This window comes from Ambystoma mexicanum, chromosome 2p (assembly GCF_040938575.1).
Source record: "Ambystoma mexicanum isolate Mex_15411 chromosome 2p, UKY_AmexF1_1, whole genome shotgun sequence".
Classification (NCBI taxonomy): Eukaryota; Metazoa; Chordata; class Amphibia; order Caudata; family Ambystomatidae; genus Ambystoma; species Ambystoma mexicanum.
In genome coordinates, this window is record NC_090923.1 from 24,529,356 (window position 1) to 24,551,196 (window position 21,841).

General features: G+C 46.9%; 1 protein-coding gene across 10 annotated transcripts in view; it reads left to right on the plus strand.

Annotated features, from left to right (window-relative positions):
* Nucleotides 1–21,841, plus strand: part of PBRM1 (polybromo 1) — a 1,258,882-nt gene that overhangs the window by 174,641 nt on the left and 1,062,400 nt on the right. For all 10 annotated transcript variants that reach the window (XM_069643172.1, XM_069643175.1, XM_069643176.1 and 7 more), the window contains one exon: nucleotides 15,427–15,512. In XM_069643172.1, the coding sequence (XP_069499273.1) occupies nucleotides 15,427–15,512 (86 nt within the window). The remainder of the gene's footprint in view (nucleotides 1–15,426; nucleotides 15,513–21,841) is intronic.

Consider the following 21,841-nt stretch of genomic DNA (forward strand, 5'->3'; position numbering starts at 1 on the left):
GGTCTTTTGCCTGCCATAATCGCTGTTGTATGCGTAGATCTGCAACGAGCAGGACCAACTGATCCCTCAAATATTCATCTGATATACCAGTGAATTTGCAAGTTGATAAAAGACCTCTCGATGCGGCTATAAAAGTGTCAACACTTTCTCCTTTGTTCTGTCGTCTAGAGAAAAACCGGTACCGTTCCAGTACAATGTTAGTTTTATTCCCAAAGTGCTTTGTTAGTTTTGCCAGTGCAGTCTCGTATTTCATGCCGCTTCCTGCTGTGATGGCTGAATCACCAGAACCTTCCCCCAACATTCACTAGGTCAGGTAATGTCCTAAATATTCGCAACCCTTCTGCACCCACAGAATTCAGTAACAGGGCCTCTTTCAGGTCATTATTGTATTTAGCTCCACCTATAGCCCTTAGCTAGACCTGAAAACTGTCTGTACATATTTCCCATGTACATGTTGGGTTGCCTGGATGTGCCAAAAACTGTATAGGGGCTGCAATATTCTGCATTTTTGTTGTGTACTCTTTGTTTATCTTTTATATATTTCTTTTTTTGTGCTATGGTTTGTTGTTACAATCGCTATTCTCCACACCAAGTCTGTGTCTTGTTCTGCTTATCTCACTGTTCTTGGTAATACTGTATGTGTAATTTCCTTCCTGTAGTTTGTCAACATGGCCCGGTCTTCTTTTTTGGCCATTTCTTGTCAGAAAGGTCCTTCCTGAGATTTACCATGCGTGCCAAACCCGGTTTGGTCCCGCTGTTAATTTTTTCGTTGGCGCGATTCACTGGTGAAGCCCGCCACTCGCCCCTGAGTGTCTGGCAGGGCAGGAAGCGAGGGAGGTGCCTGAAAATCCCTGTGCTTAATCCCCCTGGTTACAGGAATGCACACAGAGGTGATTGATTGGCTGGCTGTCCTCGGAGGACAGCCACCCTGCTGTGTGATTGACAGCTAGGCTGCGAATGAATGGGAGAAACCTGCATAAAAGGCGAGGCTTTTGGCTTGGAAGGCGGAGTCGACCACAGGACGAAGGAATCTGAAGAAGAACTTGGAAGAGACGCCTGCTGCAACTCCTGGACCGTTGGTTTGCCCAGTGAAGCCCTGCTGCAGCGCTGAAGCTCTGAATTCTGCTCGACTATAGAAGCCCTGCAATGAACAACTTCTCCCCTTGGGTTGGTGGGACCAATCAACCCCAAAGCGAACTCGTCTGGACAGCCTCTCGGAGCTGGCTGTACTTCCATTGCAGCTGCAGGAACCGATTGCCAGGGAGAGGAACACCAGAATCGAGTGTCTCGTTTTTAAGTCCGGACCGAGCTACAGGAAGATCCTCCGGCCTCTCATGAAGCCAGAGTGACCAAGCTTGACTTAGCTCAACAGAGTGCTGGACCCCAGTTGCAAGGAAAGTCCATAAGGTATCCGAGAACGGCAGTGGTGCTATTTGCGAGAAGCTGAAATTGCGAAGTGCAGCTGATCTGAAGTTTGCCCATTGCTGCCGCTGACCTTAAATTCATAGTGCAGGAGTCCCCAGACGTCCACCTCTTATCCCCATGACTGAGGCCCAGGAACAGCAGGATATGCAGACCTACACAGGAACAAAAATCGTCTGGAACCAATTTCTTTCAATCAAAGGTACTGTAAAACTAAGGGGTACCTACCTCTTGTGTAGCCTTGCTAGCTCTCAGTTGAGACTTGTCTTGGTTGCTTTTGCAGTGTTGCCTGTAGCTTGGCCCCTCACAAGCCTCCCAGCTTGTGGCCCAACAGAGATTTAATTTTCTACAAAGATTTCTAAAACATTGTGCAATAATTTTTACTTGCCTTCAAACAGTGCTTCAGCTTACCTAGACTTTTGCTCAATTAACATTGACTGTCCTGGCTCCCTGAAAGACTCTTCTATCCTCTACAACACAATTCACACATTCTATAACTTGTGTAGCTGGGAAAGGGTTAATTTACTTTGCATTGGGAGTTCAAAAGTATTTACCTGCTTAAGAATATTTGTTAACCATTGTTTCATTCCCTCATCTTTTCCTTTTGACACCAACGTCAGCATTGCTCTAAATGTGCCAGTGATATATCCATGTCTACAGGTTCCTAGTTTTTTAAGTCACCTCAGGGTGTAGGAAGGATCTGTGTGCCATCCCCAAAGGGTATCTACTGATTTATTGAAACTGAGAGTGTGTATTGTTTAAGTATATTTTTGTGTTGCGTATATTTGCTCCCTTCTAAAGAAGACTTATTCAACTGACTGTTAAATTTATAAATATTTGTTTAATCAAGAAACCTTGAGTGCAAGTGTTTATTTGGACACTTGTCACTGTGAACCTCCATGTTATAAGCATACAGCCCCCATTGACCCCTCTTGAGATAAGCCTGGCTGCTCAGTCACTTTACCAACTTGTGTCGTACATGTTTATACCAAAGGTTGGGGTTAACTATTGCCAGGAGGTCAAGGCTGGTGCAGTCTCCTGCAAAGTACTGTATACAATCTTGCCTAACAAACTCCATAACACCTTCTCAGTATCTGAGCACCATAGCAAAGCACCGGCCTACCTCCATATACTTTGAAGCCCGAGTACAGCGTTGGTTTCGCTCCTACTACTACTTCTTTCGGCTCTCCAGTTCCAATGATTGAGTCTGAGGGTCCGTTTAGGACCCTTGTGTTTTATGCAGGCATACTGGCTGAGCCGGCCCATCGCCAGACATCCATTATTTAAAATCTGGGATGGCTGACCATTGGCGGACTGCAAGCCTCCTAGTACAAACCTGTTGAAGGCAGGTACAATGCAGAACTGTTCTTGGAGGCATGCAGAGTCTTGGCGGGCTTTCCAAGCGATGCCCGCCAAAGACACAAGACACATCAAGACCTCTCCCACCCAGCTAGATACAAGAAGGATAAAGAAAGAAGTCATCATAGAGAACAGGGCTTAAAACAGTAAAGCCACCATTTTAGGCAAATGCTGACCCTTGTGTCCCTTATCGCCGCTTCAAAGGTAGCCTTCCACAAAAGTCTGCAAAAAGGTACATTGCCACCTGTCGGTCAGATGAACTTGTAACTGTAACTAAAAGTTACTGGGAACGCAAGAAAAAGGAGATAATGTTTCCCCTTCGCACTCCACTTAAAGGTGGTGTGCTGATTTCACAAAATAAAATGCTGGATGGACATAAGGGTTCCCCCCCCCTCCCCTCTCCCCTGCCCTGGTAAACTGTGTTAACACAGGTAAAATAAAAAAGGCAAGCTGAAAGAGCTCCTAGCAACACTGCACAGAAAGTGCTGTGTACTGCAATAATTAAAGGTAGGTGCCAGAAAACATGGACAAAAGCATAATTCCTTCGAAAGGAACCAAAAAGAGGTAAAAAGGGTTCCCAAGTACAGAGTAAAATAATTAGTGAGTGTGGAAAAAGGTTACCACTCACTCAGGAGAATCAGTCAAAATCCAATTTTCCAGCAAAAATGCTGGGGGACTCACAAAGTAGGTAGAATTTCACTCAAGAACAAAATTCTACCTAACAGGAGGTGAAAGGGAATAGCTCCTTCGGCAGTCCTTGCCCCAGAGGAAGGGGGGGAGGGGGTCACCCCCAATGGGATCATGCTTGCTCTATCCACTAGGCAGGATATTAAGAAGCGGGCTAACCATCCTAGTCCGAAAGGGGGTGTCTGCCCCTTGGGCACAAGGGGCAAACATCTCTGGATTAGTCAGACTATCCATGCTAGATGTTGGCGAGTCTGGCGGTGTGCTGGCCTCCAGAGATACGTTTCTCAGCCAGGTGTAGAAATGTGTTGGTTCTGACTGCATAATGAGTAGGGTGTCGGACATTACTAGGGCTTGGATAACTGTTCTTTCTCGGAGCAGGGAAGAAGGGTTGACTTTGGGGAGGTGTACACGATGATACCATGCTGCTTGGCAATGTGTGTTTTTAATGAAAGGTCACAGTCAATGGTAAAGCAGAGAGATTTTAAGAAGAGTCAGTCAGTACAATAGGCTAAGCCAAAGTCAATGGGCAAATGTCTTATATAGGATGAAGCACTTCTGGTAGGAAAGTAGAAAAGTCTTTTCACAATGTCTTAGAAGTCTTTGAAGAAAAGAAGAATCAAATGTAGGGCCATAAGCTGTTCAGACTTGTGAGTAGTAGAAGATGCAAGCAACTCTACAGTGAGAGGTAAGTTTTCTCAGACTTTTACAGTACCTTAGGTTGAAGAAAAAGTGCAGCAGATGACTTCTGCTCCTGAGCAGCTCTGAAGATCTCACTGTTCCTGGGCCTCAGTCGCTGGGACAAGAGGGAGGACTTCTGGGGACTCCTGCACTGCAATGGGACGGTCACCTTCAATTGAGTGGCTGTTCAGTGTTTCAGCTCCTCGCGTCTACCGCAAATAGCAACACCGCGGTTCCTGGCTGTCGAGATGGGCTTTCCTTGCTTCTGGGGTCCCGCACTCTGTTGAAGGGGCTCAGGCTCAGTCAGTCCTGCTGCCTGGGAGTCCAGAGGATCTTCCTGGAGTTCTAGGCCAGCTTAAAAGCAACACACACAATCTGGTGTTCCTCTGCCTGGCTATACGGTTTCCAGCAGCAACTCTGGAAATTTAACCAGCTCCGAGATGGAAATCCAGGAGGCTTACTTTGGAGTTGATTGGTCCCACCAACTCAAAAGGAGAAGTTGTCCTTGCAGGGGCTTCTCTGTTGATAGGAATTTGGAGTTTCAGCACTGCAGCAGGGCTTCACCTTGCAAACCAACAGTCCAGGAGTTGGAGCAGCGTCCTCTTCAAATTCTTCTTCGGTTCCTTCGTCCAGTGGCCGACTCTGCCTTCCAAGCCAAAAGCCTCCCCTTTTATTCAGTTCTCTCCCATTCATTCCAGCCTAGCTGTCAGTCCCCCAGCAGGGTGGCTGTCCTTGCCGGACAGTCAGCCGGCCAATCACACCAGAGTGGATTTGGGTCTCCTAGGAGACTAAGCACAGGGAGTTTTGGGCACCTCCCTCACTTCCTCCTTACCCCAGACACCCTGGAGCCAGAGGCAGGCTTCACTCGAACGTGATTTGGCACGTAGAGTAAATCTCAAGAAGGACCTTTCCACAAAGAAATGGCAAAAAAAAGAAGACCGGGGCCATTTTTGTCAAAATGGCACCCTTGGGTGCTAACTGCAGCTGCGAACGCATCACGCGGTAAATGCACACTATGGTAGCTAGAACGAAACCACTGCCACCAGCCATTCATCGAGGAAAGGGTAACAATGTTACACGAGAAACTAGACAAAGGGGATACTAAGTAACCCCTCCAGCACCCTATGGTAAAATAGTGTGTGCTGGGTCTAGAAAGTTACAAATGTAAGTAAAGTCATTTTCACTTCACTGCTCTGGGAAACACTAGTTTATCCCAGAGAAGGTATTTAAACCTTTGGGAAATCTGAAAGACTTCCCTGTGCCACTGCACTGAGGGTGCTGTGTGACACAATGTAAAAGATGATGCCTATGGAGTTTGTCAGACTCCATAACCAAAAGAAACAGTGTACAAAATCACATTAAAATGCATGAGAGACTGGGGAAAAAAGGGTCTCACTCTCTCCAGGTTTAAAAAAATGAAGTCCTCAAAATCCAGCAAAGTTGGTGGGGGTCTCTAAGGTGGAGGGAATTGGCACATTTCTGAGAATTCGCCCTAACGCATACTAACACATACTGAGTGCACACAAGCACTATTTACTACCCTACTCTCTCCACTGGCCTGGACTACGGGCCCGAGGGAGTTGAACGAACAGCGCTTTGAGGTCATACCAATGGTATATAGGGCGCTATCCAAATGCACAATAACATATCAAGGTATGGGTGCGCTTCTTACTTGCATCATGGAAATTGAAAGGGTGACTGTATACCGACAATTGTGCTCGGCCTACTCGGCATCACCCCAACACCCAAAAATGTCATAGTAATATTCAAGGACGTACACTTTGTTGTATATTGGCCAAAAGGGCACTAGCCATGTAGTGGATTCCTAAATCGCGAGCTGCCTTGTCAGACTATGTGAGGGAATTGATTAGATGGGCAAAAATAGAGCTTGAGTTTTCATGTCAAAGTGCAAATGGTGGAGCCTAAGGATGTGGATGACGACTTTGTGGAATCGGAATCACTCTGCCTGATACAGACCCACTGTAAATCTTGTAGATGGCTATACCCGATGTTGGGCAAGATTGTGTGCAGTATCCTTTGGAAGACTACAGCAACTTTGCCCTCCTGGCATTAGGGACCCAACCTTTGGTATAAGTCTGTACTACACAGGTTGGTAGTGTGGCTTATTAATTTATTTAACAGTAAGTTTGAATAAGCCTTCTTCAGATGTGGTAATATAGTATTAACACACAAATACCCTCCAAAATACACACTCTTAGTTTCTCTAAATCATCAAGTATCCATGTGGGATGGCACAGACACTTCCTACACCCTCAGGTGACTTAAATAGCTAGGACACTGTGGACATTATTCTCCAGCATGTGGTCTGGCATGGATTCACATGCTCATGAATATTCCCCGTTGTCAGGCTGGTAATCCTCAGTAAGGAAAAAATTAGTTTTTCATTTTTTAACTGTCTTTCTCCTAATAACCAATCACTGAGCTCTGGGTCATACTGCCCCCAGCCAATGACTGCCCTCTATCTAATCCCCTCCTCTTGCAGCCATCTTCAGATTTTTACTGCACGTTCAAGTGTTGGGAGTCCTCGTGCTTAGCTCTCGAGCTTCTACAGCGTTTTTTCCCCTTCCGTTCAATCAAGCCTTGTGCTCCATTGATCATCCTTCGGATTAACGGGGAAACGTTTTTTTGGATTCTTCAGCGCCCCGCAAGGGCAGATTTAGTTGAGTTTCTTCGTGGAGGCTTCCAACCGATTCCTCAGGCCTATGCCGCGTGGATCATGTCGGACGAGGAGGATTCCACCCCTCTTTTCAAGCCTTGCACCGACTGCGGTATACGGAATGTTTTCATGGAACACAAACTTTCCTAGTGCATTCACTGCCTGTTCCCGACACACAAGGAAGAAGATTGTGCATTTTGCTGTGAACTCTCAACACGCACGTTGAAGGATCGGCGTAAGCGACTGACTGAGTGACTGCAGACCAAGGCCTCTGCACTGGATGGTTCCCAGAAGAATGCCTCTCCCAGATCCAGGAAAACAGAGCAGGCTTCCAAGTCCTTTGAGGGCGCCCCTCCCACAGGGGGTCCAACAAAAGGCCAAGCCCTGCAAGTCAACTACCGCAGGGTGCCCTTCCAAAGGCAAGAGTTTCCCTTCCTCCCAGGAAGGAGGCTGCGTTACAGCCCATTGAGAAGATCCCGGAGAAGAAGATGCTGGTCATCTCCCCGAGACAGTCCCCTCTGGACGCGAAGATAGGGGGGGTGGCGTTGCTGTAATACAGCGCACGGATATCTCCTTGACTAAGGAGGAGGAACTAGTCTACCTCCAGACCATCCAAGAAAGCGGTGAAGACAAGGAAAACATTGGATTCGCACCCGAGGGTGACACCATCGAGGAAGGTGACAGAGGGCCTCTGGACGACGAGACTCTGGCCCTGTGCCTTTGCCCCAGCTGCCTGTCTCTGTCCCCACACCGCAGCTGCCACCTAAAGATCTGTCAGTGGACATTCTTCACACTCTCCATACACTTGTATCTTAGCTACAGAAGAGGATTCCGGCAACGCTGCCTCCTCCCGCTCTCCCAGCGGCTCCGGTGCCTGCCACCCCGCCAGCGATGGGGGAACCACCGTCCAAGAAGAGAAGGCACCCGATGCCTCCTTGCTACCAGTCTTTTCCCCCCTTTCCCCACCGCCCAACAGGCGGGACAGATTCGGACACAGCGACGACAACGGGCACGGACAACGGCGGCGGGATGGGGGACCTCCCGTAGCCTCTGCCCAGATTTTCTCCGCCGAATGAGATAGGATTGTTCCATGCGATGATCTCCAGAGTATCAGAGCTCTTCCAGCTCTCGCCATAGGAGGAGGGTTTCCTATATCAACGCCGAGAGGCGAAGAGGAAGACCATCCTTTCAGTCCCACTCTTGGATGACATTTGGGATGAAGGACTGGCGCTCACGAAGAGCCCTTTCATGTCCCCTGCGAAGAGAGACCGCCTAGAGAAGAAATGCAGGGTGCCAGACTCTGCTCCGAAATGCCTGCAGGCCCAGCCGTCACCGGACTCCATGGTTTCTGCAGTGGCCAAGAAGTCGTCGGGCTCTAAATCTTCGGCAGCGGCCACCCCTCCTGACAACGAGGATAAGAAATTGGATGCGATGGGAAGGAGAGTTATCTACTCTACAGAGACGACCATCGCCGTCCACGCCCTCGTAATCGTAGCGCGCTACGAATGGGAGCAGTGGTTCAAACTCGCACCTCTGCTGGACTTCCTCCCTGACCACAAGAGGTCAGACGCGTTGGAGATTTTTCAAGATGGGCGAGGTGGTGTCGGACCACGCCATGACGGGGGCCACAGACATCGCCGACACTGGTTTCCGCCAGATGCCTTAGCCGCTGTGGCTGGCTCAAGGCCACCAACTTTCGGCAGGAGGTCCAGACGCGGGTTTTAGACATGCCCTTTGACAGAGACAATCTTTTCGGGAAGTCTGTAGATGAGTGTCTACAGGTCATCAAGGCAGACACAGACGGCACGTGCCCTGGGCACGCTACAGCAGCGACGGCCGTCTTTTTGATCCTCAGGAGGCAAGTCTCCCCGCTCTTCGCAGGGTTATGGTGGGAGCTCCTCTTCTTACCACCAACCTTCCCGCTCCTCGACCCAAGAGACCAACAGGGGCCGCTCCAAGGCCTTCGGAGGACGTTGTCGTCGCCTGGGACCCCAAAGCAGCCCGTCGACGTCCAACTAAGAATGACCCGGCCGTGACGTCGGGCCCCCACCCGTGCACCCCGGTGGGCGGCCGGCTGGAAAACTTCATCAGCGTGTAGAAGACCAGCGCCACCAACTGTGGGTGCTGTATACTCTCGCCCACGGACACACTCTAGAGTTCCAACAGAGGGTTTCCCCAAATACCACCGGTGCCCGACAGGAAAACTACGTCCCTCGGCTGCTGCTGGAGGTTCGGGCCATGCTAAAGAAAGGGTTGATGGAGCTTGTTCCAACGTGATTCCGGGGCTCTGGAGTCTATTCAAGGTACTCCCTTGTGCGAAAGAAGACCGAGTGCTGGAGGCCCATTCTTGACCTATGACAACTAAACCAAAGACATCAAGTCCCAGAAGTTCCGAATGATCACTCTTCAACACATGCTCGGACAGCTAAAAGAGGGAGACTTTCTGTCGTCTTTGGACCTGGAGGATGCGTACTTCCACATCCCCATTCACAAGGGACACCACACGTTCCTGCTCTTCGTCGTTCAGGAGAAGAATTACCGATTCAAAGCTCTACCTTACGGATTGAAGTCGGCACCCAGTCTTCAAGTGCCTGGCGCCGGTGGCGACCCATCTGCGACTACAAGGGATCCACGTCAACCATTACTTGAATGACTGGCTCATCCGGCCCGGCTCAAAGAGCCCCGCCATCGACCACACGGCGCAGACCGTTCGCCTTCTGGGGTTCTCAGTGAATTATGCAAAGTCCTGCTTGACTCCATCGTGGGACACACTATTCCTGGGATATCGGCTCAACACGGTGTCATGCCTAGCGTCAGCGTTGTAGGAGAGAGTGGCGGCCAACCTGGGCAAGATGCAATGTCTGCTCGCTGTGGAGATTGCCATGTGAGGGCCATCAAGACTCTTCTCGGCATGATGTCGTCATGCAATTACCTCATCCTGTCATGCAGGTTTACTGATGCTCCCACTGCAGAAGTTCCTCGACGCTCCTTGCATTCAGGTGTCTGGAAGCTTCCAGGACAAAATCGCGCTCGGCGAAGGTTTCCTCCGGGCGATAAGGTGATGGTGCGTGCGCTCTCTTCTAACGGAGGCATGGATTTCCAGCCCCTCCGCACTAGGAGACGGTAACGACGGACACTTCCCTGGAAGGATGGGGAGCTCACACCAGAAGTTTCCATGCCAGAGGCCTGTGGCTACCGGAGGAGAAGATGTTGCACATCAATGTTCTGGAGCTATGGGCATTGTTTTGGGCCCTCAAATCGTTCCTGCCATCCCTCAAGTGCAAGGTGGTGCGGGTCTTCACGGACAATACCACCACAATGTTTTACAAAGAGACGCATTGGGCAGTTGCTCATGGGATGTTCCTCATCCCGTTTCATCTGGCAGGAGTAAAGAACACTGTCGCCGACTCTCTGAGCATGGAGCTTCGCTCTTCCCACGAGTGGGAACTTCTGCAGGACATGATGGAAAACCTGTTCCTCAAATGGGGCAATCCCCAGATCGACTTGTTTGCGATGGTGACGAACACCAAGTGCCACCATGGGAGAATGGGGGACGCAGTCTCATTCCCTTAGGAAGGCCTCTTTCTGTATGCTTTTCCTCTGTTGCCGTTGTTACTTCGAGTCATCAGTCAACTCAAATGGTGCCGGATGATCCTCGTCGCACCAGCATGACAAAGGCAGATATGGCTCCTGGACCTTCTCAGCATATCGGCGTCACCACCAGTCAAGCTGCCAGTGGTCGCGGTTCTTCTCGCTAGGGAAGGAGGCGCCATTCTTCACTACGATCCAGGGTACCTGAACGCGTGGTTCCTGCAGCGCTAGAATTCGGTGGCTATGATCTCCCGGCAGACTGCAAGGAAGTTCTCGCCAAGGCTAGAGCATCATCTACTTTGAAATGCTACTGACTTAAGTGGAAGAGGTTTACTATTTGGTTCTAATCCCAGAAGATTGACCCACTGAGGGTCAAGGCCCCTCAGATACTTCCATATTTGCTGTCGTTGGCCAAATCGGCGCTGGCCCACGACTCCCAAGGTTCATCTGGTGGCTATCTCCCGCTACACCAGATTTCCACGACAACCATCCTTGTGATCGCACGATTGGTCAAGGAATTTGTCAAGAAACTGTTCCGCTCATTCCTGCCGGTGAAGGCTCCGGCCCCAGTGTGGGAGCTCAATGTGTTGCCTAGTAGGCTCATGGGACCTCCTTTCGAGCCTCTGCATTGTGCACTGCTCGAATTTTTGTCGTGGAAAATAGCTTTTCTTGTGGCCATCACCTCTGCACGACGAGTGGGCGAAATCAGGACCTCTCCTGTAAACCACCTTACTTGACTTTCCACGAGACATGGGTGGTGCTGCGGACGCTCCCCTCCTTCATGCCCAAGGTGCAGTCAGACTTTCATCTAAACAAGCCCATGGTGTTACCTGTGTTTTTTCCGACGTCTTCGTCGCCGTCTGAAAGGACTTTTCACTTGCTGGTTGTGGCTAGAGCGCTGAAGTTTTATGTGGCCCGCACAGAGTTTCCTGAAAACCTCTTAGCTCTTCGTGAACTTTGGTCCTGTGAACCATGGAAAAGCCCTGTCCAAGGCTTCCATTTCCAGGTGGCTCTCCGACTGTATCATCCACTATCACTGGTTGGCAAACCAACCGCTGCCTGGCCGTCCAAGAGCCCACTCTACCCGAGCGATCACTGCGACAACGGTGTTCCTGTCTGGTGTGCCCCTGCCTGACATCTGCAGGGCTGCTAATTGGAGGTCGACGCACACCTTCATGAAATTCTACTGTGTCGACAGGGATTCCAAGGAGGAGTCTAGAGTCGGCCAAGCAGTGCTGCGCAACCTGTTCGCTTGAAGGTGAGCCTGGTGAGGAGGTAAGAGATGCTTATGTTGAGACTTGCCACCTTCCGTGGTTGTGCACGTGTGTACTGCTATGTATTCTTGAGCATGTGAATCCATGCCAGACCCTGTGCTGGAGATGGAACAAGTTACTTACCTGCAATGTTGTTCTCCAGCATGGGTCTGGCAATCACAGAGGCCAATCATCTTTGGGTGCATTCCCGTAACCAAGGGTATTAAGCACAGGGAGTTTCGGAAACCTCCCTCACTTCCTGCCCTTGCCAGTCATGCTGGAGCCAGAGGCGGGCTTCACTCGTGAATCCCGCCATACACAAAACGAACAAAGGGACCAAACCTGGTTTGGCGCGCAGAGTAAATCTCAAGAAGGACCTTTCAAGCAAGAAATGGCGAAAAAAGACTGTGGACATTTTGACAAAATGGGCTCTCATGGGTGCCTTACTGCAGCTGCGAATGCAGCCCGCGGATATAACACACAATGATAGGAAAAAGTAAACCACTGCCCCAGCCATTAATTGTAGAAAGGGTAACATAAAAATGTTACATGAGAAACTAGACAAAGGGGATACTAAGTAACCCCTCCAGCACCCTATGGTAAGATAGTGTGTGCTGGGTCTAGAAAGTTACAAAATGTAAGTAAAATCAATTTCACTTCACTGCTCTTGGAAACAGGAATTTATCCAAGAGAAGGTTTTTAAACCTTTGGGAAATCTAAGAGACTTCCCTGTGCCTCTGCACTGAAGGTGCTGTGTGTCACAATGTAAAGTTGATGCCTATGGAGTTTGTCAGACTCTAAAGTCAAAAGAAACAGAGTCCTATTACAGTAAAATACACGAGAGAGTGGGGAAAAAGGTCTCACTCTCTCCAGGTTAGAAATTAAAAGTCCTAAAGTCCAGCAAAAGTGCTGGGGGGTCTCTAAGGTAGAAGGGAATTAACACATTTCTGAGAATTAGGCTGTCTGTTCGGTGACAGGTTTCATGGCTGGAAAGAGTGCACATGACACAAGATTGGAACTGAACTGCTTACTGTATTCATTGTCACCCATTCTGATGAGTTGACCCTTATATCTATTCATTTATTAAAAAAATGTTATAACGCACCTAATACCATACCTGAGTTTGGTTCAAAGCTCTGATCCGGGATTCCAACCTCAGTTGCTCTGCATGCTCTTGCTTCCAAGACCAGCGCATTGCCCCTGTGCTTTCCTCCATTCATAACATAACATGTTACATCAGATGTAATGACTTTGACTGCCATTTTTGTACTGATTTGACATTTATATAAGGTGTATTGTTTGTTCTAGGTCAAAAGAACCTTTAATATAAAAACGATTAAAAAAAAAAGATTTTCTTAAAAATGGAAAGACTGCTTGGGGAATGCTCAGAGCAGTCTTTCTAAATCAGAACTGTCGGTTGTATACGAATTGTTCGAAATCCAATTGTTCGAATTACAATTAACCTTTGCACAATTGATCGAATTGTGAAGGTCAATTGTTACATATATGCGGGGGGGGGGAAACCCCTGCAACCCCTATATATATATATATATTTTCAATTATGCAAAGGTCAATTAGGTAATTCGAACAATTTGGGTAATACCTACCGTACTGTCACACCCTTGCCGCACACGAGTGCACGCAGGGGCTGACAGGCTGACCGAGATGGGCAGGGGACGACTGGTTACAAGTAGGTTTGCGGGCGTGCATGTGTGTATGAAAGGGGACAGTGTTTGTCGTGTGAAGTGGCCGGGGGAGAATGAGTGTCTTGAGTATGGGGCGGGTTTGGGGTGGGGGAGAGGATGAAGGGAAGGGTGGTTCGGGGTTAAACCCCCAACCCCCATTTCAAAGGGCAGAGGGGGAGGAATTTAAGTATTTCGAATATTAAATGGCACTCAAAATCGGCCCAAAAGAATTCGAGATAATGACAGTCATTTTATTTTATACTGAAATGACAATAAATATATAATTTAAGCAATTGCCCACTGATAAAAACTGGTTGCAAGATGGTACCTGGACAAACAATAATGAAGCACTTTATATAGTTACATTTTCAAGCACCTACAAATCCAAGGACTTATGGGTAGACTTTAAGAAATCATCTACTAAACGAGGCATGAACCGAAGATGACAGCCACCAGGATGTCACCTGAACTAGATACAAAAGCATCTTAAAATCCATAATCAAGTAGATATGAGGAGTGGCAACAGCGACAAAAAAAATGTTTTTGCGCCCAGATCTGGAAGGGGATGCCATGCTTTGGTAATATTTATTTTTATAGTGCCTATACACAATGCAAGTGTTTCACAGCACTCGAGGAGGGAGGGAACAAGGGGAAAAGTTCATAGCCCTTGAACCTCTGAGACGATGGCATATACTACATGCAACAGTAGAGGTAACTATAAATATGTCTGACGACAGTGATGCAGTTCTTCCAAGCGCCTTAAGGCGTCACCATGCAGGGAGGGAAGACAGGCGGAAACCAGACTATCTTCCGGCATGGTAGGTTCGGATTCGCGCAAGTGCACAGATGGTTAAATGGAGGGGGGGGGGGGTGAGTGGCAGCGGGGGTACAGGTGCAAGGGGGGGGGTTGAGGGGTGGGGTGCAAGTGCGTCCAGTAGGTAGTAAGTAGGGTAGGCGGAGAGAGATGCCACTCTCTAGGTCATTTACCAAGTGCATTCATGACGAGGTGAAGTGCTTGGCCCGGAGGCAAGTGCGAGCGGACTGGCGGGGGTGCCAGGGACCTGTGAGACTCTGAGGTACACCAGGCGGCCAGTCGGCAAGCTGTACAGAAAAGGAGGGACGGAGGGAGGGAGGGAAAGAGCAGAGAGATAGGTTAGCAGGATAGAGGGAGAGAGAAGGAAGAGGAGAAGAGGAATGTCTTGAGGAGTTTCTGGAACTTGAGGAGATCTGGCTCAAGACGGATGGAGGCTGTTCCAAAGGGAGACCCCTGCAGAGGATAAAGATCTCCCTCCAAATCTCTGCTTAGAGAACCAGTTCACTCGCAGAAGGTTGGAGGTAGATGAGCGCAGGGCTCGGGAGGGACAGTATTTAGGAAGACATCGGTGAAGATAGGTGGGTCCCATGCCCCAGAAAGCCTTGTGGACAATGTAGAGGGTCTTGAACTTGATCCTTGCAGCCACGAGGAGCCAGTGGATTGATTGTAGCGCCAGAGAGATGCGGCCCCTGGGCTTGATGCCAAGGATATGTCTCGCGGTTCGGTTCTGGATGAGTTGCAGAGGGCGCAGGGCAGAGGCAGGGAGGTTGAGAAAGAGGCTGTTGCAGTAGTCCAGCCTTGAGAGAATCAGGGCTCAGCAGACAATGAGCCGCTGGTGGAAGGTGAGAAAAGGAAGAATACCTCAGAGGAGGTGCAGCTGGTAGTTAAACTTCTTAAAGATTTTCAAAATGTGAGTTAATAAGGAAAGAGTGGAGTTGAAGATTCCAAGGTTTTTTGCCTTGCAGGTGGTTGCGGGCGCAGGGCCATGGGAGGCCGGCCAGAGAGAGTGAGTGGGAAAGCAAGGGTAGGTGACCCAATGCGCCAATCTCAGTCTTACGGGCCTTGAGCAGAGGTCTTTGCTCAATTGTGTTATCACTTACGTTGTGTTATCACTTATGATTTGTTATGGTGTAATTACCAAACAGTTAAAAGAAAGATTCTAATGTAAATAAATCTTTCACATTTTTCAATTCTTGTTCTATTCAGCAGTTGCCTTGTCCATAGCAATTTATGTCTCGTCATTCATTTTTTTATTAACAGGACGCAAATACAATTAAGAAACTTTTTGCTTTGAAAAAGTCGGAAATGGACCACTTTGAGTTTGCCAAGACAAGTCTTCGAATCAGGTATTGTAAATATCTGCTGTATATTTCACTATTGACTTATAAGGAAATGTCTAGCAAGTTCTTTTAAGTGACTTTGTGGGTCATTGTTAATAGAAGCGGCTAAATCTGCAGTGCTTCAAATGCAAGTCGCTCATTTGTTCATAAATGAAACCTGCTGCTTTTTCAGGGTGCATTGCCAATCTTTGGGAATGGCCAGTGGAGGATTTGGGCCGTCTTGAAACCATATTGGCATCAGTGTTTTGCCTGTGTAAATACATTCTAGTCCCTTTTCTGCAGAGGCTAGCAGTCACTTCTTTGTAATGTGGGCTTTTGGTGACACTGACATGAATCTGTTGACCCATTTCGCTAATTGACTAATGCCCCTGTGTTAGGGAGAATTCTCAGAAATGTGCTAATTCCCATCTACCTTGGAGACCCCCAGCAACTTTGGTGGATTTTACATTTTTAACCTGGAGAAAGTGAGACCCCTTTTCCCACTCTCTCATGTATTTTCTAATGTGATTCGAACTCTGTGTTTATTTAAAGGCATGGTCTAGTAAAAAATGTTATTGTCCCTACGGGTCGGCCATGTTTTTTTAAGCCTAAGTGGTTCGATTTTAGAAAACTTTCCTATGGACCTTACCCGAGTTTTCGTCCATTAAACGCACGTGAAAACAAGCACCAGGGAGCCGCCATTTTCTGATAATCCTATCTTTTCCCCGATCGCCCTGGCGGACCTGCTTTTGCAGCACTAAATCAATTCCCCCGCCCCTGAGCCTGACATTATCAAAACATTCATATTCCCCGCCTCTCCCCGTGACGTTACTGTGCTGCGTAGGCAAACGCGCCCAGTCGTCATCTGCGCGACTCCACACAGAACCCGGAAACCAACACAGATCAACTCACAACACAGCGCGCCACAATTCGGAATATGAAACTGTACTTTAAAATGAAACAGCAACACGGTACATTTGGTAAAGTACATTTATTTGACATTAAATGTTTAGAGAATATTCAGCAATTGCCATATGAACTCTGGAAGCCATTTATTTTCTTTTATCTGTATCCGCAATAACTGTTCCGTTTCATCTTGAGTCACGCGCTGTTCCTTTATGGTACACAGGGTGTTCATTTTCGTAAAAAGAATCACTTTGGAAGCACGGTGAACCGCAAGGCTGTTCCATCAACTATGCACTAGTCCAGCCTAAAGGTTGATATGTTGCTTCTAGCCACTAGTACAGCGTAAGGGCATGTGGGCCCTTGGCGATCGTCCCATAATATGGTGATCGTGCTCCAGTTGTTGACACGAAGCTGCAGGTGTCTGCTGAAGAATCCATCCGCCGGTGTCTCAAACAGATGGCAGTGGCAGAAAGGGATCAAATACCTGTTATGAAAACAAAAAAATGATAATTAGTCTCGCTAGCCGAACTTCATTAATATTACTCATTTTATTTATTACTGCCGATCAGAAACTATTTGCTTGCAAGGATAGTTCAATGGAGTATGTTCGTCTCTAAAATCAATGCGAAAAGTAACGAGATAAATCGAGGCCAACACACAATGATAAACGACAGTTAGTCTACATGCGTGAGGAATGATATGATATATGATATGGCATTTGTAACGCGCCTATACTCCAGTGTTTCTAGGCGTGACGAGGCAGGTGGGGAACAAGGGCAGACAGACAACGATCCTACTAGGCCAGGTGTCTTTCTGATCGCGCATGGGGAAGGGCTGTACATGGTTAGTTGAATACAAATTAAATGGGGGCCAGCTGGTGGCAAGTGCAAGGTAAATGCTGGGAGAAGGGGCTGAAGGATACAGAGACAGTCCCGTAGTGCAGGGAAAAGTGGCTGGGCCAAGGACTGAGATATGTGAGACCAGTGGACCTGCATGCCCATGTGCCCACTACGAACAGTTTTACTTGCTTTTCCTAGCTCTTCATTCATTCATTTATTCATGCATCCATTCATTAAATCTTCATTCCGGTATAAAAGCGTCTAAAGATTTACTTATATTATATTTGAAATTTCCATTGTGTCTCTTCGTAATGCAGTCTGTAAAACGGACCGTGCTCTTGACAACGATTTTTCGTATACTGACCTAAAACTGAAACTCGGTCTAGTTTCTGAATTTTCTGCCTTATCTCTTACGTTATTGCGCACTCCCTTCAAATGTAGTTCTTTCGGCATGGTCCCTGTCTCAAGGTCAAAAAACAATAGACCCTTATACTTCCAGTGCGACTTGTGGGCCTCATCTGGGCGCTGTCCTTCGCATTCTTTATTTGCAACATCACGTAGTATAGGCATCTGTGAGAACTTGAAGTTTAGAATCCGTCTATGTAGTGCGCCTCAATGTGCAAATGCGAACTGGCTGCTCTCCCAAATGCCACGGCCCGCTTGGCTGGCGCGTTCTAAGTTCCCCAATTTTGTCCCCGTTGTCTTCGAGCTTTGCAGCCCAAATTGAGACATTTAATTCTTGGCGGAAGGTCAGTGAAAGTATAAATTACCACAGGAGTTGAGTTAAAAGTGAGATTTATTGTTTGTTTGTTTGTTTGTTTTATTATTTGCAATACGCAAGCCTCCCCTCTGTTAACAGTGCGCAGCATTTACATTTACATGAGATGATACATGAGAAAAATATATACATACACATATGTGAGGTGAATAGAGAGAATTCAAAGATGACACCCAGCTTGTTCGCCACCCATGATGGTGAAGGTAGGGGTTAGGTTTACAGGTACACTGTACAATAACATTTATTTACAAAAAGACAATCGTATTGCAATTATTTAAACCGGGATTTGTACTTCACAATCAGCTGTGCTTCGGGTGGGCATGGCACAGTCGCAATGTTCGGTGGCAATGGATCACTGCTCTGCACAGAAACGTCCAAAATTCCATATCTGTGCTCCTCTAACACAGCAACAATAAGGCCTTTCACAAAGTCGAACTGCATTTCATCATAGACTGGTTTGATCACCCATTGCTTATTTCTTTTAGAAAACACCTTAGTGTAGCGAGGCATCCTTACTTTACCCCTAGTCCTAGATAGTTCACGTCCGACATTGCTGTTATGGGCCAAGTCTGCTAGTAGAGTGCGATGTTTCATGCCCCGAAAGCTAAAATGCAAGCGCTTTGGCCTGTACTTTAGGTACATATTGTGGAACACCTCAATCTCCTGTGTGACAGAATTCTGTCAGTCCTCTCAAATCTCTTGATAGAGTTTTGTTGAAAACAATCTTCTCAATGGCTTTGTGTGTCGGTGAAGATGGAATCAACCACTTCTTCTTCCGTGCCTCCTCTGGGGACAAAGGGCCATGTTCACATTGGTGGAAATGTTCATTTGCTGTCCAGCGGTGAACGTTGCTACAGTGGGGCATCAGTGACCGCCATTTTTCAAGTAGTATTTCCACTGACCCCTCAAGTTTTTGAGCTCCACCAAAGATGGTTGGTGATAGAATGTGACCACTGCAAAATACTTTCAAAACCTTTTTTTTTTTCCCTGCAGCCGAGATTTTCTTATTGATTGATTTAGCAAGATGCCATACATCAAATTGATGTTTAATATGTGGGAACTGCTCTCTCATTGTCTTGGCAATTGAAACGTGTCTATCCGTGGCTATGAGGTCGATGTGCATTCCCCTCGATTGTAGATATTCCACTGATTTTATAAAACCTAGTTTCTCCATGGCCACTGACGATGTACATTGTGTTACCTGCACGACCACCAAACTCACAATTTTCTTATTATCCATGTCCTGAAAGTGGTAGGTGCAGTACCTTGGCAGAAAATCCAGGGCTGTCGCACTGTCCATCGCCGGCTAGCCTGAATCGTTTGCCTTCGAATGTACTTGCTAGAGACAATTGTTCAATTTTCCAAGCATCAGTAATGGCCGGAAACAGATAATCACGTTGGTATATGTAGTACAGCGATTTAGAAATGAAATGGAGTCCCACAAACTGAAAGAAAGCCTCTAACTTTCTAAAACTGGAGCCACTCAAAAGTGATGCAGCTGCACACAGTAGATTGCCTGCTGGCAGTTTCCCCAGCATCGGTTGTGCAGACCATGAGAACCTATGATTTAATCTACAGGCGGCATTTATTTTGACGTTACTGCCTTTTATTTGACGAGTCACATTAATCAATGGCTTCCCACATACTTTCCCTCTAATGGAATGCACACATTTCAGCATACTTATAATTTCCATCAAACAACTGTTGAATACAATGTATTTGCTCTCTTTCATTAGACTGTCATCCTGCGTCAACGTTGTTTCGGCCTGTGACGTTGTGGAGATTTCAACACATTGGAAAGTAATATCGCTGATATCAAGTTCTGATGCGTCTATGGATGCTGCGGCTGGTTCATTCTGTCATTTCGACATCTATTACTTCAACATTGATGGGAGAACACAACAATGTCGACAGGTTTTTGGGTGGCACATTTTTGGCGGGTGTAGATTGTGTGAATTGATCTGCAACTACTTCAGAGCTATCTTCAATACATTCAATAACATCTTGTGGTGGTGCGGTCGCACTGTAGCTATGGTTCAATGCAACTTTGCTGTAGTCTCCAAACATAGTTAATTTATGTTCTGGCCATTGGACATGAGCATCTCGAGCCTGAACACGCCTCGTCTCAATTAATAGTTCCTCCATAGTGTACACGGTCTGGCAAGCCACATCTCTCATTCGCTTCACTGTCTGTGTGTGTATAGTTCTGACACCCACGGGTAACTGGAGGAGAGATTGGAAAAGGGATGTTCAGTTTAAACACAAGATGGAGTGTAGTAGAATTGACTGGAAAAAAACATAAAATAGTCCCCAGCACAAACATTTTTTTAAAGTTATGAACTGTTTGTAACTAACCTTTTTTTGTTTTTTTTTCTTTGCAACATTTTTGACTCGACCTTCAACATCTGCACGCTGTAGCTCCGATTAGTTTCCGCATGTCCTCCCTCTTGCGCTGCAAGGACTATATTTTCTGTATCCGCATAGACAGTACGGAATGAGGCTCCATCGTCTCCCTGAAACATAGTACTTTCATTACTATGTATCAAAATATTGTTAGCATAAAACACACGTGAGGACGAACACACAGGTACATCTCAATAGCCAAACACGATTTAAACATTGTGTGCAACAATCAAACGACAAGTATTCGACCAGTGACACCTCTGGCTCTGCATGGACTGCCATGAATGGTTGTATTGGAGAGGAGGCATCCGCATCTCCCTGAAACTCAGTACCTGCATTAGTATGCTTCTCAATATTGGAAACACAACACACACTTGGGGTCGACGGCACAGGTACATATAAAGAGATAACCACAAATGAAGCATTGTCCAAAAGAATCAAAGAAAATCCAAATATGATCACATTTCATCGACTTATTTCAACGATTCCTTTACATCTGCATCATCTAAATGAGATGTTGTGATTGTGGTGGAAGCTCCGTCGTCTCCCTGAAACACAGTACTTGGATTAGTATGGTTTTCAATATTGGAAACATAACACACACTTGGGGTCGAACGCACAGGTACATATAAAGAGATAACCGCAAATGATGCATTGTCCAAAAGAATCAAGGAAAATCTAAATATGATCACATTTCATCGACTTTTCAACGATTCCTTTACATCTGCATCATCTAAATGAGATGTTGTGATTGTGGTGGAAGCTTCGTCGTCTCCCTGAAACACAGCACTTGCGTTAATAGGGAAGAAAGTATAGCAAATGGAATCACGTTATATGATCACGCATGATGGAGCTGTCATTATCAATACCTCGTGCTGCTGAAGAATATCTATGGATGTTGCAAATCTAGTGCGCACTTCCGAAAGCTGTTGCGCCGATTCGTATACTTGAATGTCAGGCTCTGCATCAAGTGCAGGGGTTGACGCTCCATCAACTGCCTGAAACATAGTAACTGCATTAGTGAGGATTACAATTGTGAAAACATAACACACACCTGGGGTCGACAGCACAGGTACATATCAACGGCTAACCACGAATGAAACATTGTGTAGAACAATCAAACGACAAGAATTCCAGCTCTGATGATGACGCTCGATGGAGCCGTCAGTATCCATACCTCCTGCTGTTGAAGAACATCTATAAATGTTGTAGATGTGGCGGACGCTTCAGCATCTCCCTGAAAGACAGTACTTGCATTAGTATGGATAACACTAATTAGAACTGAAAACAAAGACCAGTGGACGATAACTAAGGTATATATCAATTGGAAAGCAGTAACCAAACATTCGGTAAAGTAATTACACGGTAGAATAAAACTATTACTTGACATGCATAAAACAAGTATGTAGCGGATTAGCCTAGTAAGATTA